This window comes from Eublepharis macularius, chromosome 1 (assembly GCF_028583425.1).
Source record: "Eublepharis macularius isolate TG4126 chromosome 1, MPM_Emac_v1.0, whole genome shotgun sequence".
NCBI lineage: Eukaryota > Metazoa > Chordata > Lepidosauria > Squamata > Eublepharidae > Eublepharis > Eublepharis macularius.
In genome coordinates, this window is record NC_072790.1 from 62940288 (window position 1) to 62956305 (window position 16018).

The window sequence follows — 16018 nt, forward strand, 5'->3', positions numbered from 1 at the left end:
GACTGTGTTCCTCAGGGAAGCACTGGCTTTCCCAGAATCCATCCACATTGGATTCTATTATAAGTAAATTATCTGCATATTCCAGTGCCATTCAAGCGACACTGGAATATTTGTCAAAATGGTGACATGGCTGCCATTTCTAAGCAAATTCTGTAGAAAACTATGTTGCAATGAAATTTAAACTCCTGTAAAATCATTGCCCAAGTCAGTGTAATTATTCTGGGTATAAATGGTAACTGTGTTGTCAGTAGCTGACCTGACATGTTGAAAGAAAGCAAACTATTACACCCAGGAGAAGTATATGCTAATTAGGGAGCTCATCGGTGATTCTCTTACACAGTACTCAAATTGTTTGTTTCATGTATAGCTCCCCTCCCCCAACATCTAACGTGTAAGCCAGGAATAAAATAGAACAATTCAATTTTAAAATAAAACGTCTACTCAGAAGTCTGTCTGCTGCCAATGTATGCAGAAGGGCAAGCAGCAGTGAGAGCCAAACTACAAGTGACGCCTGACACAGGTTGGACACTTGTCCGCTTCCCTCAAGTTTTGATGGGAAATGTAGGCATCCTGGTCTTGCAGCTGTAATGGAGAACCAAGCTGTAAAACCAGGATGCCTACATTTCCCATCAAAACTTGAGGGAAGCTGACAAGTGTCCAACCTGTGTAAGGCATCACTGTCACCCCTAATTATCTGTCATCCATGTTTAGCTGCATTACCTGAGCAAACCTACACACTACTGTGGAGCCTGAGGGGAAAGTGGTGATACAGTACAGTAACTTCAGCAGCTCCATTGACATCACATACTCTCTCTCTCTCTCTCTCTCTCTCTGATGGTGCAGGTAACAGGGCATCTGCCTTATCGCTGGGCAAGTACCGATGAGGAGATAATAAAATGTTGTCACCGTAATGGGAAGAGATTAAAAAATGTCTCATTGTTGCAGTGATCCAGGTTCACACATTTCCTTTCATCTTCAATGTGCCATTCATTCCCTTTCATCGGCAAGGCATTCTGGTAATAGTGATGGGCAGCATCTGCAATGAGGTAGGGATCTTCTGGGGAAAGCTGGCAGAAGGAGGCAGGAATGTTGCAGTTGTTATAATTCAGGTGTGGCTTTCCTTCACACATCTCTTCAAACATAGTTGCATTAGACCTTAATGGGTGGTAGCCAACCTTCACTATAGGTGGGATTTCAGGAGCGTTTGAGATGCCAAAATCAACTGCGTTGAGGGAGCCTAGCGTTTCACAATGCAGCCCTGCCAAAAATGTAGTTGCACCATTGTGATGTTTGTCTGCCAGTGGATTTTTGCCTAGCTCCATGTTTTTGGCCCAGCTTTGTTGCTCTCTGCATTCAGAATAGGCCGAGGCAACGGGTTCTGTTGGGTCTCTGCTGTCATAGTCCCTCATTCCGACCTGTTTACATTTGTTCATGTGTTTGTCATAGCCCATGACCTGAGCATGCTGTATTAGATATGAGGCTTTCCCAAAACCATAGCCTTCAGTGAGTGATAAACAATTATCGAGCACGTGCTCTTCAGAGGTTTTGTCTCTGAAAGATCCTCTGAAATTATCCTGTGACAATAATTCTTCCTGTTCAGAAATTATCAGTGGTAAAGTGTCCTGGCTCTGCATTTCACCTGTCAGGGACTTAAGAAAGAAAGAAAAACTTATAATAAGATCATGCAGCTAAACTGAAATCCAATTATTTCAGTACTACAGATTGAATCAGCAGCACTACTGAACCAGAAGCCTGAGGCAACATAATTGATGGATAAGCAGCCCTGTTTCTTGTGGACCCCTTTAAGTGGCCAAATCACAACTAGTATAATTCCTCTGTCAATCCTATACTATCTTGGCTCGACTCCGTTCCTTGCTTTTCTAGTAAATGTTGCCAATAATGCACAGTCCTCGTCTCTCATTCTATAGCCCTGCTTTAGTCCTTTTCTTGGCTTCCCCTTTTTGATTTCCCCGGGTGTCTCAATCACCTCTTGTTTTCTCAGGCCTCTGCATTTCAGGCCATCACTTGCTTTGTTCTGCCTCCTTTCCTCCCATTGCATTCAGCTTGTCCTCATGTCACGAATGGTAAACTTTCTTCTCTTTTCCCATTTTGCCTTTGTTCTGTGTCTTCTCTCCCCCTTTCCTCAAGTTTCCACTTGTTCTCTGTTTAGGTTTCTCTTTTTCACACTGTGGCCTACTCTGTTCCCTTGCTTGAGACTCATTGTCTCAGTTCTCAGCCAACCCCTTCTGTGAGTTTTTAATTCCAGTCTGATTACTAGACTTTACTTCCAAGACCAACTAAACATTTCCAACCATCACATCAGCCCAGCCAGTCAGTGCCAGAGACTTTATAACCAATACATATGATCCAATGGTTCCATGAATATTAGAATCAAGTTCATGCAGCAACATGGTAACATAACAGCTGTGGATTCACACAGGACTTTAGCCTCTCTTCCATGAACTGGAAAATTAGAGGTCATGATTTTCCAATTCAGAGAGGAGAGGTGTTTATTCTTCATGAGTCAGTCACTCCAACGTTATTCAATAGACTACTTGAGTGAACAAAAACAAGGCATCTCCAGTTGCCTTGACAGCTGAGTATATTCAGGATGGTGGCAGTTAACAGAGAGTGTTGTTTACTTTTAAAGTGGGTTAGCTGTGTTGTTTTGTCTATAAGCAGTCACTTTTTGGGTGCCACAAGAGGGGTGTAGGTACAACTCTTGGGTCCCTTCTGAATAAAAACTCAGTAAGATACATTTGGCTTAGAAATGTTATAAGTGGCCCAAGGCCTCCCAGTGCATGAGTTTCAGAGAGGAGCTGAAATTAAAGCCCAGAACTTCCCAGCAGAGGTGTGTGCTATGAAAATTTCAATTTCAGTTTTGGTTCTGGGTGGGCTGGTGCTGGCTCAGATCTTATACATTTTGAAGGTGGTTTTTTGTTTGTTTTTGCATTTCTTGAGTTTTGGCCTGTTGCACGTGCATTGGCTGCACATGTGCAAAAACACATTGTTGAGGGGGAAGGAGATGAGGGTCTGGGGCAGCTGTTTTCACACTTAACCAAAAACTGCATCAACCATTAGTCCCCTCCTAGTCTAAACCATTGTTCTACTGAATTTTTCCTCAAGCACAATAACACAAACCCAACAGCAGACCCATAGAAGGCGAGTGTTGGTAGGCAGGCAGCAGCAGCAGGGTGCTCCCAAGTAGGAGAGCACTCAAACCAGTGCAGTGCAGCAACATTAAAAACAATCTTGCTTCATGTTCACTTTTTTCTTTTTCTATAGAGTCTGTAACTTACTACTTCTCTGCTATTGCCTGTTGCTGCTATATTTCTTTGTGCTGCTGCTGTCTGAGGCGAGCTCAGTGCCTGCCTGCTGCTGGAAGGTAAAAAATGAAATGAAATACACAAACTATTTGGTGGGAAGGACTCTTGAGAGTTTAGTTTCCCAGATTTGATTCACCAATCTGGAATTCACTTTAACAAGCAAAACCAGCTTTTACTGAGTGGTTTTTTGGCTCATTTTTCCCGCTATGCAGACCCCTACTTGCCAGTCCTAGCCCTGTATTCTGGCCTCAGTCTCACATTGGTTCTCTATGGTGTATATCACTATGTTTTGGGGTATATCACTATGAGTTTGCTTTTCAATTATTGGACTGGATTTCAATAGTAAAAAGTAAATTGTTCCCCCAAACACCTCATTGTGTCAGTGATAAAAAACTAATAATCTTCTTTTCTTTTATATATTCTTATGATGATGGTAACTTATTGTTTGTAGAAATCAAGCACAGCACAGGATTCTTCTTGTGTGCAGGGACTTTTCGTGTGAAGACATTCCTTTGTAAATGCATTCTTTAGAGCCCATCCCAGTTAAAGAGCAAGGTGATGCCCCAGGGGAAGTGTTGAAAAACCATCTAATTATAGCCCATTCTATTTTTAGGCCATAAAATATATTTGAGAAGGTCTTCTTTCTGCTGTATTATGCTGGGATGTCATCCTCACTAATTGTAACTAGTGGTTGTCAGAAGGATTACTGCCCTCAGCCTAGAAATTTAGATGCACTGAAGTCAAACTGAAAACAGTGGGACTGAAAGTAGAACAAATAAAAGGACTTTCAGTTTCATTCACTGCATAGTGGTGGGAGAAAGCATAAAATCTGCCAGTCATATCTCTTCTGTCAATACTTGTGCTGTGCTTTCCTTTTTCTCCCCACAGATTGGCCCAATAGCCATGTGTTGGCAGAATGTGGCTGCATCAGCCAGGAAGAAAGTCAGTCAGATATGGCCCACAGACCCCCATGTAGCCAATCTTTGTGCAAGAAAAAAATGTGGAACAATCATGAAATCAGCTTGGATTCTGCCTCCCATTTCCGTAGATGGAAGGATTTCTTTGTATGGAAACAAAACTTTCTTGCTTCACTCTTTCTGCTGCAGCCCCGAATGTCCACGCTCCAAAATGCAGAACTTTACGGATCCAAGCCAGTACACTAATGCTAACAGCCAGAACATTCTCAATGTAGCCAGCATTGTGCTCTGTTCCCACCATTCCATAACACTCTAGCATGACCAAGAAAGGAAACCAAGGAAGAGGATAAGTGGATAAAGGGACAGCCTTGATCAATGGTTGGGACACCAGGGGCAGGGTTAGACCTCCAAAATTTCAGTATCTTCAACTGCACCCTTTTGCTTTTTCTCATATAAGTGAATGCTTGCTATTCACTCCAATGGAACCATCCATTAATTTTTCTGTGCTTGGAAAACATTGGTATAACAAGGCCCTGTATAGCCCACACTAACTGAGAACCCATAAATTATGTACTGCTCATTCTAAGAGTCATTGGAATTTGAAAGCTTCCCTCCCAGCCAGCTAGCTGATAAAACAAATGTTACCTCAATATCTCTGCTCCGTTTAAATCTTGGAGATGTGGGTGGAACAGCTGTATGTGCTTTTTGAATTGATCTTCTTGCTTCTGCTTCTAACTTTGTTTCTGGCCTTGGGTGATCATGAGCACCTTTGGACTTTGAAAACAAACAAGGGAAAAGAAATATAAAGCCAAAAATATGTATATGTTCTTGTCTTACTTTTTCTTTTAGGAGCCCAGAACAGTATACTTTCTTGATAGGAAGTTTCATGGAACTCAATGGTACTTACTTCTAAGTAAACAAGTATAGGATTAGGATGTAAATAACAACTGCGATTCTGGCAACTAACATTTTCTTGGATTTCACCAAGGGTACATCTGTCTGAATAATATTCCTAAATATCTAAATAATATTCCACGTTGGGAACCCTATTCAGGTGGATATGTAAGTGTTTTAAATACATAAATAAATAAAATAAATGTAAGTGGCTATATAGTTGAATGTATAAATTATCATTTAAAAAGGATGGTCAGTTATACTCATCAGGATAGAGAAATTTGATGTTTATGTTAAAAGTCAAGTGACTTGAATTATTATTCCGTGCATGCTTACTCAGAAGTAAATGCTATTTAATTCAGTAGGGGAAACCCAAGAAAGTGTACAGAGGATTTCATCTTCTGTAATTAAAGACTGCTCAGGTGGCTTTGCTATTTATCTGACAACAGAATGGCTTTTCTAACCATAGCTCACATCTGCTTCCTCTTCTGTTCTAGTACTAATTTAATGTTCTGAAACTATTCATGGCTAATAGTGGTCATATACAATTAAAGTCTTCCTGACTGTTTTGTTGGAAACAGGATTTGGGATTCTACAGATCAATTGGTGTCAGCCAAAACAGAGGCCCTGAAGTATTAAAACTTAGTGGGCATCCTATATGAATGGGCAAGTTTTATGGGCCACTTACCTGAGGTGCTGCAGATGGTTTCTTAGACTCTTGCAGTGCCCACTATAAAAACATAGTTCAGCCCTGACAATAGTCTGGCTTTGAATAAATCAGACAATTGTTTACCAACCTGAAAAAATATGAATGGTTCTTCATGTCTCCAGAAGTTGGTTACAGGATACCCACCATGGCCTCGACAAGGAATAAGCTTCAAAGACCCATTACAGTTAGGACAGGATTTCCCTGCAATAAGTGTACTGTTAAATATTTCCCCTCAGGTGAACTTTTCTTTAAGATTAGTCCTTTCTGTTGTGCTAACTGCATATATGCGGTACAGTACAGTTTATACATATATATGGGAGGTGGAGAGAGCGCACATATTTATTCCGGCTGCAATAAAAGAGAGAGATCTACATAAACTGAAGCTGCCACTGATGTTCATATAGCCAGTGATAACAGTTTTTCATTCTAATTTCTGCATGCTTGGAAGTATCATTGATTTAAATAAAACTTACTTCCACATGCCTTGAATCATTGCTGCTGCTGCTATCCTAAATATATTGACTGGGATCCAATATGTACATATAGAGCAGCTTCAGGTATACATAGTGGGTGGCAGAGAAGAAGGAAGGTTTCCAGAATTTCCTGTCTGGTTTTAGCCTCTTATACTATGTTGATAAGGTAGCCAACTGGCCTGGAGACAAATTTCCTGTAGCTTAATGGGATATTATTTACTTCCATGCCGTGAAAAGTTTCAACTGCTCACTTTCACACATTAAGACTCTATTAAAGGTCTTTGTGTTAGGAATATTAGAAGCTGTTATAAATGGAGGACTTGAGAAATCACTGGGCAGCTATGGTAGAGTTTACTTAGCCTTTGAATTCTATACACTGTATGGTATTAACATAACTTACTTCCAAGTAAGGATTAGAGTACTTGATCACTGTGAACAATTGCCTCTGGAAAGTGGAAGGTGCTGTAGACCAAACTGATTTCATTGTGTTTTACCTCCAAAGTGTATTTTGAATTACATCTTAAAGTGTGATTTGTTTTGCTTTATTTCTTAATTTTATAATCAGAAATTTACATGATCTCAGTAATGATATGAGTACAATGAATTTGAAACTTTTTTCAGCTAAACGAAATTTCTTTAGGGAAGTTTCGGTTTCAAAGATCCTGAAGTTGCTTCATGTGATTAATAATCATTCCAACTTCACAAAGGGAATTATTTTTTTCTTTTGCTGTTGTCATAAATTTTACAGTCTTGTTTTTAAAATTAAAGCAATCAATATCCAATTTTATTATCAAGAAAATCTTTTAACAAAAAAATTTGCTATATCTCTTTGATCCAGCCAGCATGTATGAAGAAATCAGAGCTAATATTTAGAAAAAGACAGCCAGTGTGCTACAGTTCTACTAAAATATAGAATTTGGTACAACGCTTTATTGGTTTAATCCCTACTTTGCCACTACTAAATACTTTTTTTAATCTACTATTAACTTTCTAGACTTTAGAATATTATAACAAATAAAATTATGCACCTTATACAGTTTAAATTCCATTAACAATCAGCCTTCAGTTTATAACGTAGCCTGGAAACTTTCTATAAAATTGTTGATGGTTAATTTTAATTACAGTATTTAAGTCAAAGAGTAGGTGTTTTGCTTCAATTTTCAAATACTCTGGTTAGTATTACTGCTAATATATCACTCTGGATATGCTCGTTTTGTTGTTTTGATGCTCTTGCAGTAACATTGGTGTCTAGTTAAACTCTTACTAAATCAATAGTTCCATGCACAGCAAGAGCCCTTGTAGAAATCAATGTAATTAAGCTCACTGACATTGGACATACAAACTCAAGTTGTGTAAATTCAGCACGTGTGCATTTCTGTAAGTTCATTCCATGTCGCATGAGGATACTTGCATTCAGGCAAATATCTGTGAGATTTTGCCACAACGAATCTACATAGATAGAACACAGTTCAGCAAAACCAAGAGAGGCGGGAGGAAATCGGCTAGAATATGTCAAATAAAAATAATGTTCTGGTGGGAATCACACAAGCTGTGCCCCATTCAAAGTAATATAACAACAACAACATTCGATTTATATACCGCCCTTCAGGACAACTTAATGCCCACTCAGAGCAGTTTACAAAGTATGTTATTATTACCCCACAACAAACACCCTGTGAGGTGAGTGGAACTGAGAGAGCTCCAGAGAACTGTGACTCACCCAAGGTCACCCAGCTGGCTTCAAGTGGAGGAGTGGGGAATCAAACCCGGCTGTCCAGATTAGAGTCCCGTGCTCTTAACCACTACACCAAACTGGCTCAAATAGGACTTGGTGTGAGTAAAACAAACTTTTAAGTGAAACCTTCTCAATGATTGTGCCTGAATTTTTAGGGCAAGTTGATGTACAGGCTGAATTGCAACCTAAATGAGCTTGAGAATGTAATTCTTAGCACCCATACTTGGAAACAAGTCCCACTGAAATCAACAGCAGTTACTTATGAGTAAATAAATCAGGGCTACAACCTAAACTTACTTAATATTTTAAGTTAAATTAATATGAAATGGGGTGGCAAAGGAATTGGCACTACTGGAATATAGTATTTTATTTTTATGATATTTTATATTGGTTTTATCCATTTCAATTTATTTTAACTGAATTTTTTGCTGTATGTTACTGTTCTTTTATCCATTTTATTGTGTTGTAAACCTCTTTGGGGACTTTATTTGAAAGGCAGCCTACATACTAATAAGTAATCCTATTAATTTAATTGGGACTTACTTTCAAGTAAGGAAGTTGGACTGTAAGATTTTCATGTACCCTCAGCTGGGAGTAAGTTGGTTTCATTGATATCCATGGGATGTACTTCTAGGTGTGGATCATTACAATCAGTCTACATATATACTTACTTGGAAGTAAGCATGATGGAACTTAGTGGGACATACTTTCAGGTATGCATGCACAGGATCAGACTGACATACTGCAATGTACGGTCCAGAGATTGGCTCTATTATTTATTTAATATTTAGTACATTTTTTATCCTGCCCTTATTCCAAAGAGTTCAGAGTTGCATATGTTGTTCCGCTCTTTATTTTTACAGCAACCCAGTGAAGCAGCTTAGACCGAGAACAAGTGACTGGCCCAAGGTCACCTAGCGAGCTTCACGGCAGAGTGGGGAGTTTGAACCTGAGTCTTCCACACTGACACTGTGCTGCCATCATCGTCATCATCATCATCATCATCAACAACAACAACAACAACATTTGATTTATATACCGCCCTTCAGGACAATTTAATACCCACTCAGAGCAGTTTATAAAGTATGTTATTATTATCCTCAGGACAATCCCCCTATGAGGTGGTTGGGGCTGAGAGAGCTCTGGAAGAGCTGTGACTGACCCAAAGTCACCCAGCTGGCTTCAAGTGGAGGAGTGTGGAATCAAACCCAGTTCTCCAGATTAAAGTCCTGCCACTCTTAACCACTACACCAAACTGACTGTCTAGTCAAGCTTTCAAATAACAAAGAATGAAATGATAGTGGTCCAAGGTGAGATCTTTCTGGGTCTATGGACTCTGGCCTATGGAATCCCAATGTCAAGATAAGAAACGTGGTCCCTCTTTCCAGAGCCATGCTTACTTTGCTGTTTTTGCCGGGCTTTATCACATATGGCTGGTCTCAAATACATCTTCCTCCCATCAGGGGTTGAGCAATTGTTGCTACAGACAACCACGCCAAGGCAGGACTTCTTTAAGATTCGTGAGTTGTGATTGTTGGTGTTTCTCATGGCCCAGCTGCTCAGGTGCCGCTGAGCATTTTTGTCATCACTGCTATAGATGCATTTTACGTAACAGTCTGGCCACTCTTGAAAGCTATCTATTTGCTTCACGTCCTGCAAACAAAAAAAACCCAATGTAGTGTTTAAACCAAGGAAACTAAACATAGGTAAACAGTTTTTCTTTTCTGTTCCAAAGACAGTCAATGAAGTCTGTGAGTACATTTTATGCAAAGAATACAAACGGATGGACCAGTTTAGGTGTGGATGGTGGAACAAGGTGTGAACTTTGACTGGCCACAGCTCCCTGGATTCTTGGGTCTTTCATATCACTTACTCCCTGATCCTTTTATTTAAAGATGCCAGGGATGGAACCCGGGGCCTTCTGTATGCAAAGCAGGTGGCTCTATCACTAAACCACGTCTCCTCCCCTGTCTCCTGGGATGACATAATGAAAGGGGCCATTGTTTCCATTAGTCCAAGACAGAAGCGCTTGGGTTCTAAGACAGGTGGAAGACTCAGCATTTTGCTCCCATGCATGAACAAGGGGGCAGCAGGCTATAGAACTGAGCTGCAAGTAGTAGCATCTCTCGAAATCCAGGGTCTCTCACTCAAACCGTTTGCTTGACTAGAATGAGACGGTGAGCATTTGCTAGGGTTAGGCATTTGTTATGCTTTCTAGTTAAGGAAGGAAGGCTGGGTTCCTGGAAAGATGTTTTCCTGCCTTGCCTCCTAACACCCTGCAGGTATTGAGCTTCCTGATGCAGTCGTTACCACACCTGTGAGCCACATGGCTGGAATTTGCCCAATCTCTGCCTGGGAAGAGACTAATAAAGCAGAGGCAGCTTATACAGCCCCAGAGAAATAGTCAAGCTCTGAGTTGCCTCTCTCTCTTTCAAAGAATGTGTCCATAAATGTCTGCTCCTTTTCTTCTCCCATGGCGTCTTAATTCCATCTCTGTGTTACTTTGTCCCTCCCTCATGTGGGCATCTACAAGCTGACCCTGTGTTTACTTGTAAATAAATCAATCATACTGAGTTTAGTGGATTGTTATAGGCACAATTTCTGTGTTCCTTTTGGTTTTGCGCTGTCTTTCTCAGTCTCCTCCTTCCCTTTCCCTTTCCCTCCAATAGGATGGAGAGTCCTGGCCTTTCTTCCAGGTCAGTGGTGCCTTTTAAATGCCATAGCTTCTAAATGCAGAAGATGTTGTAGCTTGAAGTCATACTCTCTGTCATAGAAACCTGTTGCCCTTCTCTGAGAGAGAGAGAGCGCGCAACCTTGTCCAAGAGGTAGCAAATTCCAGTAGAACTGTGCTCTTCCTGTAGTTATTGCTTTGGGCAGCAGGATGTTCCTAAGAGGTAGAGGCTCCCATATACACTACCCTTGGAGCAAGGATGAGATATAAGTGTGAATAATGTGTGTAGGGGGTATGATTTACTTAGAGATACATCAGTTTATGTGCCCATCCTCAACAAATGAATGTAGTAACATCACTCAGCGAGCTTCCATGGCGGAGTAGAGATTTGAACCAGCGTCTCCCAGGTGCTATTCTGACATTGTAACCACTGCACCACACTCACTCTATTCCTAGTTATGTTAAGCTAATTTAATACCCGCTGTGGGTGAGGAACGCATTGTCTTTGTTTAAGCCCTGGACAATACAATTAAATCTAACAACACATTCTAATTCAGCAAAGCTGCATGCCTCAAAAAACTGCTATCTGTTGCGGTGCCCATGCAAATGCTCCCTGCTACAAAGATAAAACCTTGGATCCAAAGGTGCAGTAGCAGTTCCCTCAGCTGAACAACTTTTCTGCCCGTGTACGTGGCAGGAATATCATCAAATCCACCCCTCCCATTTTATGCCTTCTTCTAGCTGGACTCCCCTTGCTCTCCTTAGGAGCCAAGCCACAAGACCTTGTAATGTCTTCAAAGTATTATGTAATAAGTTAAAAATAAAATTATCTTCTAAGAAATGGTATCTCATTTTCCATGAAATCATGTCACGCTCTTGAGGTGCATTCATGGGACCACAAAGTAGGTTTTAAACTACGTAATTTACCCTCCTCTCAGTATTTGGGAAGCTATATGAAGCTTATTTAAGCTTAAGATTGAAAGAATGGATAGAGGAGTCAGAAATTTTGAGTGAAAAACAAGGTGGGTTCCGCCAAGGATGCTCTGCAGTTGATAACTGCTTGGTCTTGGTCTTGGCTCACTTGAAAAGTATACCACTACAGAAAATAATCATTTATACGTAGCCTTCATGGACTTACGCTCTGCATTCGATAACATATCTAGAACTAGACTATGGCAGAAGCTAAACTATGATCAGCAGGTGCTTGCTATGGCTATTGACTAGATTGTATTGTGACACACAAGTGAAAACCAGATGTAGCCCTGAAGGCCAGACTAGAGATCCCATCCAAACCTCTAAAGGTGTCCAATAAGGTTCTATTTTATCCCCCTATTTAGTCAATCTTTACATCAATGATATCGTTAATGCAGTTTCAGGACTTACCCACCATGCACCCACCCTCAACAATCAAGATCTCTGTCCTAATTTATGCTGAACTACCTGATTTACTTGTATTTCTTCTTATTTTTGTGCTATGTATTTGTTGCTTATACTGTTGCAAGATTAGCTTCAGATTAAACAATTAGCTTCAGTTTAATCACAATTGCTACTGTATAGCTCATTTTGAGAAATTCCTACTAGAATGCATGCAAAGAAGATAAGATAATGGACATTAATTGGCTCACCATTCCTGGGATGAGCATACAAGTAACCAGGCTGTTCTGTCCACTTGAAGCCACTGCCAATGGAGCATCAGTTCATTTAATTTTTGAATCTCATTCTGCAAGGTCAGCATGGTACAAACACTTGGCGACCTCAGTGAAATCAGTGGCAATGCCCCCCACTGGATTCCAACAGCTTTCAGTTGTGCTTTGTATTTCATTTCATGGCAATGTTTTCTAAGTAACAGTTGCTGATGATCAGATAGGTCCTCGACAGAAAGGCTTCTGTTGGCTTACCTGATGCTATAGAATGCTGTTGTTGTAACATACCTGAATTAATAAGCTAAGCATATTATATATATTCCCAGAAAGGGGAGAGAAATAGAATGTTTTAAAAGTAACATTTGCAATTGCTAAAGTATTCTCAGGATTGCAGATACGTGCCTTAGGAAGCTTGATGTCATTGATGTCCCAGCTGATCATGTCTCCATTTGGCGAGGCCAAGTCTTCCTGCTGCATGTTCACATCTTCTGCCGCTCGCAGCATTTCCAAAACCGTCCCCAGGACCTGAGAGCAAGCTCTGCTGTCTGCTCTTCAAGTTGTCTGGCAGCCACTGTTTGCAAGCAGTTGAGAACCAGGAAGCTTTTTTCTTGCAGCCAAATGATAGGCTGCTCATTAAAGATAAAAATCAGTGTTCTTTTACTAGAAAAACTTGTTCCATTAAAAGTTTTGCAAGCAGCCAAAATAATGGAAAGTGTAGCTTCAAGACAAGCATGTGGTCTTCTGAAAATGGTATGAGTAGAAAGTCAGGAAAACACTCTCCTTGTTACAGTAGTTAAGGAGTCCATGCTTACCTGGTTAGTTGAACCCACCAACTACAGTAGGGCTGCCAGCCTCCAGGTGGTAGCTGGAGATCTCCCGGAATTACAATTGATCTCCAGGAAACAGAGATCAGTTCCCCTGGAGAAAATGGCTACCTTGAAGGGTAAACTCTATGACATTATACCCCACTGAGGCCCCTTCCCTCCCCAAATACCACCCTCTCTAGGCTCCACTCACAAAATCTCTAGGAATTCCCCAACCTGGACCTGGCAACCCTAAACTACAGTAAAGAACATAGTATATTGATTAAGTTTATTTATTTATTTGGATGTATTTATATTCAACTTTTCTTCTCAGTGGGGTCCTAAAAAGAGCTTACAACATTGTCCTGCTCTCTTTCATTTTATCCTCTCAACAACATCCTTGTGAGTTAGGTCAGACTGAGAGTGTGTGACTGGTCCAATGTCACCTCTAGTATGCTGCTAGAGCAGAGATTTGAACCAGGGTCTCCTTAGGGTTGCCAGGTCCAGGTTGGGAAATTCCAGGAGCTTTGGAGGGTGAAGCCTGGAAAGGGCAAGATTTGGGGAGGGGGGCCTCAGCAGGGTATAATGCCATAGAGTCCATCTTCCAAAGCAACCATTTTCTCCAGGGGAACTGATCTCTGTCACCTGGAGATCAGTTGTAATTCCAAGAGATCTCCAGCCACCACCTGGAGGCTGGCAACCCTATGTCTCCTAGATCCTAGTCTAACCACTACACTGTGCTACACTGTGGTGGCTCTGTTAAGACAACCAAGAATGCTATTATTTGTTCACTTGTTCCTTAGCTGCTTACATATGAAGGGATATATCCTACAACCTTTTACCGATACTGGATCTTTCCTGAGTATGTCATGAAGAGACATGCACTGCCAGAATAATGATGATGATAACAATAATAACAACAACGGTATGCTTATATACCATTCTTCTGGGCAGATTAGTACCCCCTCAAAGCAGTGAACAAAATCAGTGTTATTATTATCACCACAATACAACTGGGGAACTGGGGCTGAGAAAAGTGCCTTATCCAAGGACACTAGCAAAGTTCATGACAGTAGTGGGAGTTGAACTAGCAGAGTGCTGATTTGCATCCCAACCACTTAACCACTGTGCTACAGCAGCTCTCTTATACTGGCCTAAGACTCCCTCATTGGTAAGTTAAAACATGCAGGTTTTAATTTCTGGCCTTAATGCAGCTAAAGATAATTAAAACTAAGCCTGCAACCCTATGATTACTTACTTACTAGAGAGTTAGCACCACAGAATTAATGGGACTTGCTTCCAAGTAAACACATGTAGGATTGTGCTGTATGTCTCATTGAAACAAAAAGGATAAGTTACTTGTGACAAGGTGAAGTCTCATTGCTTTTAATGGTACTTAGTCATAGTATGGCTGCATCAGGGCCTCAGTAGGCAATGAAAAAATGAGATGCAATGCATGTGTGTGTTTGTTATTCAATCTCAAAAGGCCCAGGACCATCTCAAAAATCCTTTGCTACTCAAAATATTCATCACTGACCTCATAGCTCTGCAAGGTGAAGAATTTCTTACAGGAGCTAAATGCTGGGCAGATTTCTCAGAACAGCATGGGGCATTTCAGTTCAAAATTGCAACATTCAAAATGCTGACATTGGATATTCAGGACTAGACATGGGCATGAACAGAAAAAAACGAACATGGTGTTTATTGTTCGTTGCCATCCACGAACAACAAACATTGACGAACATGATCCTGTTCACGAACATGTTTGTTGTTCGTTGTTCATGGGGGCCAGCAGGCTCTCCTCCAGCCATCAAGATCCCTACTGCACCACTCCCAGAAACCTACCTGAGCAGACATCAGGAAATGTACCAATAATAAATAATAGCTTGGCCCCCGAGCCTGGCAGCAGCCCTGGAACCGGAAGGGGTAGATCCCTAGCCCACCACACACACAGAAAATTCAAGCTCCAATGCACTCACCCTGTCTCTCTAACAGCAGCTGTCTCTCTCTGAAAGCCAGAGCTGGGTGCCCCCCTCCCCCCTGGTCTTTTCCTCTTGGATCTCCAGTCAACACTTAGAAGGAAAACCTGCCTATCAAGCTAAATTGGGCTTAGATTGGGGTTTCCAGGGCAACAGCAGGAGTTTGGACAGAGTTCAGACAATCCCTGCCTGAGCTGCCATGGGAATTGATTGCAGGTGCCCGACTGTCTGGCTTGACGAACAGCAACGAACAATGCTTGCAACGACCACCTGTTCATTTAGAATGGGACCTCACGAACAGCTTGTTCGTGAACAGCAGATTGGGCTGTTCGTGGGGTTTTTTTAGTTTGTATTGCTGTTCGCGCCCATCATTATTCAGGACTAATCTTTCTCTCTCCCTTTCTCTTTGTCTTTCTGATGGACATGTCAACATTAGAATTAATTTCTTCTGGAGTGCAAAAGCCACAGAGAATCATTATTTATGAACAGAAAAGTCAAAGAGGACTTTCTTAGACCTACAGAGCTGAAAACCAGCGCCCATAAGCTTAAAGTATTACAAGGAAAGAACATCCCCACAGTTCTTGACCACACAACCATGTGCATCACTTGATAACTGACATGCATCTATGAACCAACCAGCACAGATTTTACATAGCAGAGGGAATTTTCATATTACCACCCAGCTCTTTAAATGCAACAACCCTAAATGCATGTCCTGTGCATACATGTTTAATACACATAGAAAGCAGGAATGCACCCACTGGCTTTGTCTCTTGCCTTGTTTGCATTTGTAACAGCATTGGTGCACTGTCTATGTGTATTCAAACTGCACATGCAGATCCTCTGGCCCAGCAGTCTGGAACCCTTA

The 16018-nt window shown here is 41.1% G+C and overlaps 1 protein-coding gene across 1 annotated transcript; it reads right to left on the reverse strand.

The window, feature by feature from the left end:
* Nucleotides 1-902: 902 nt before the first annotated feature.
* GCM1 (glial cells missing transcription factor 1) lies at nucleotides 903-12872 on the reverse strand. The gene is made up of 5 exons (XM_054971226.1): nucleotides 12771-12872; nucleotides 9455-9707; nucleotides 5935-6047; nucleotides 4889-5017; nucleotides 903-1649 (listed from the first exon to the last, which is right to left on the reverse strand). Exons 1-5 carry the CDS (start codon nucleotides 12870-12872, stop codon nucleotides 903-905), a joined length of 1344 nt encoding a protein of 447 aa, XP_054827201.1.
* Between the last annotated feature and the right edge of the window lie 3146 nt (nucleotides 12873-16018).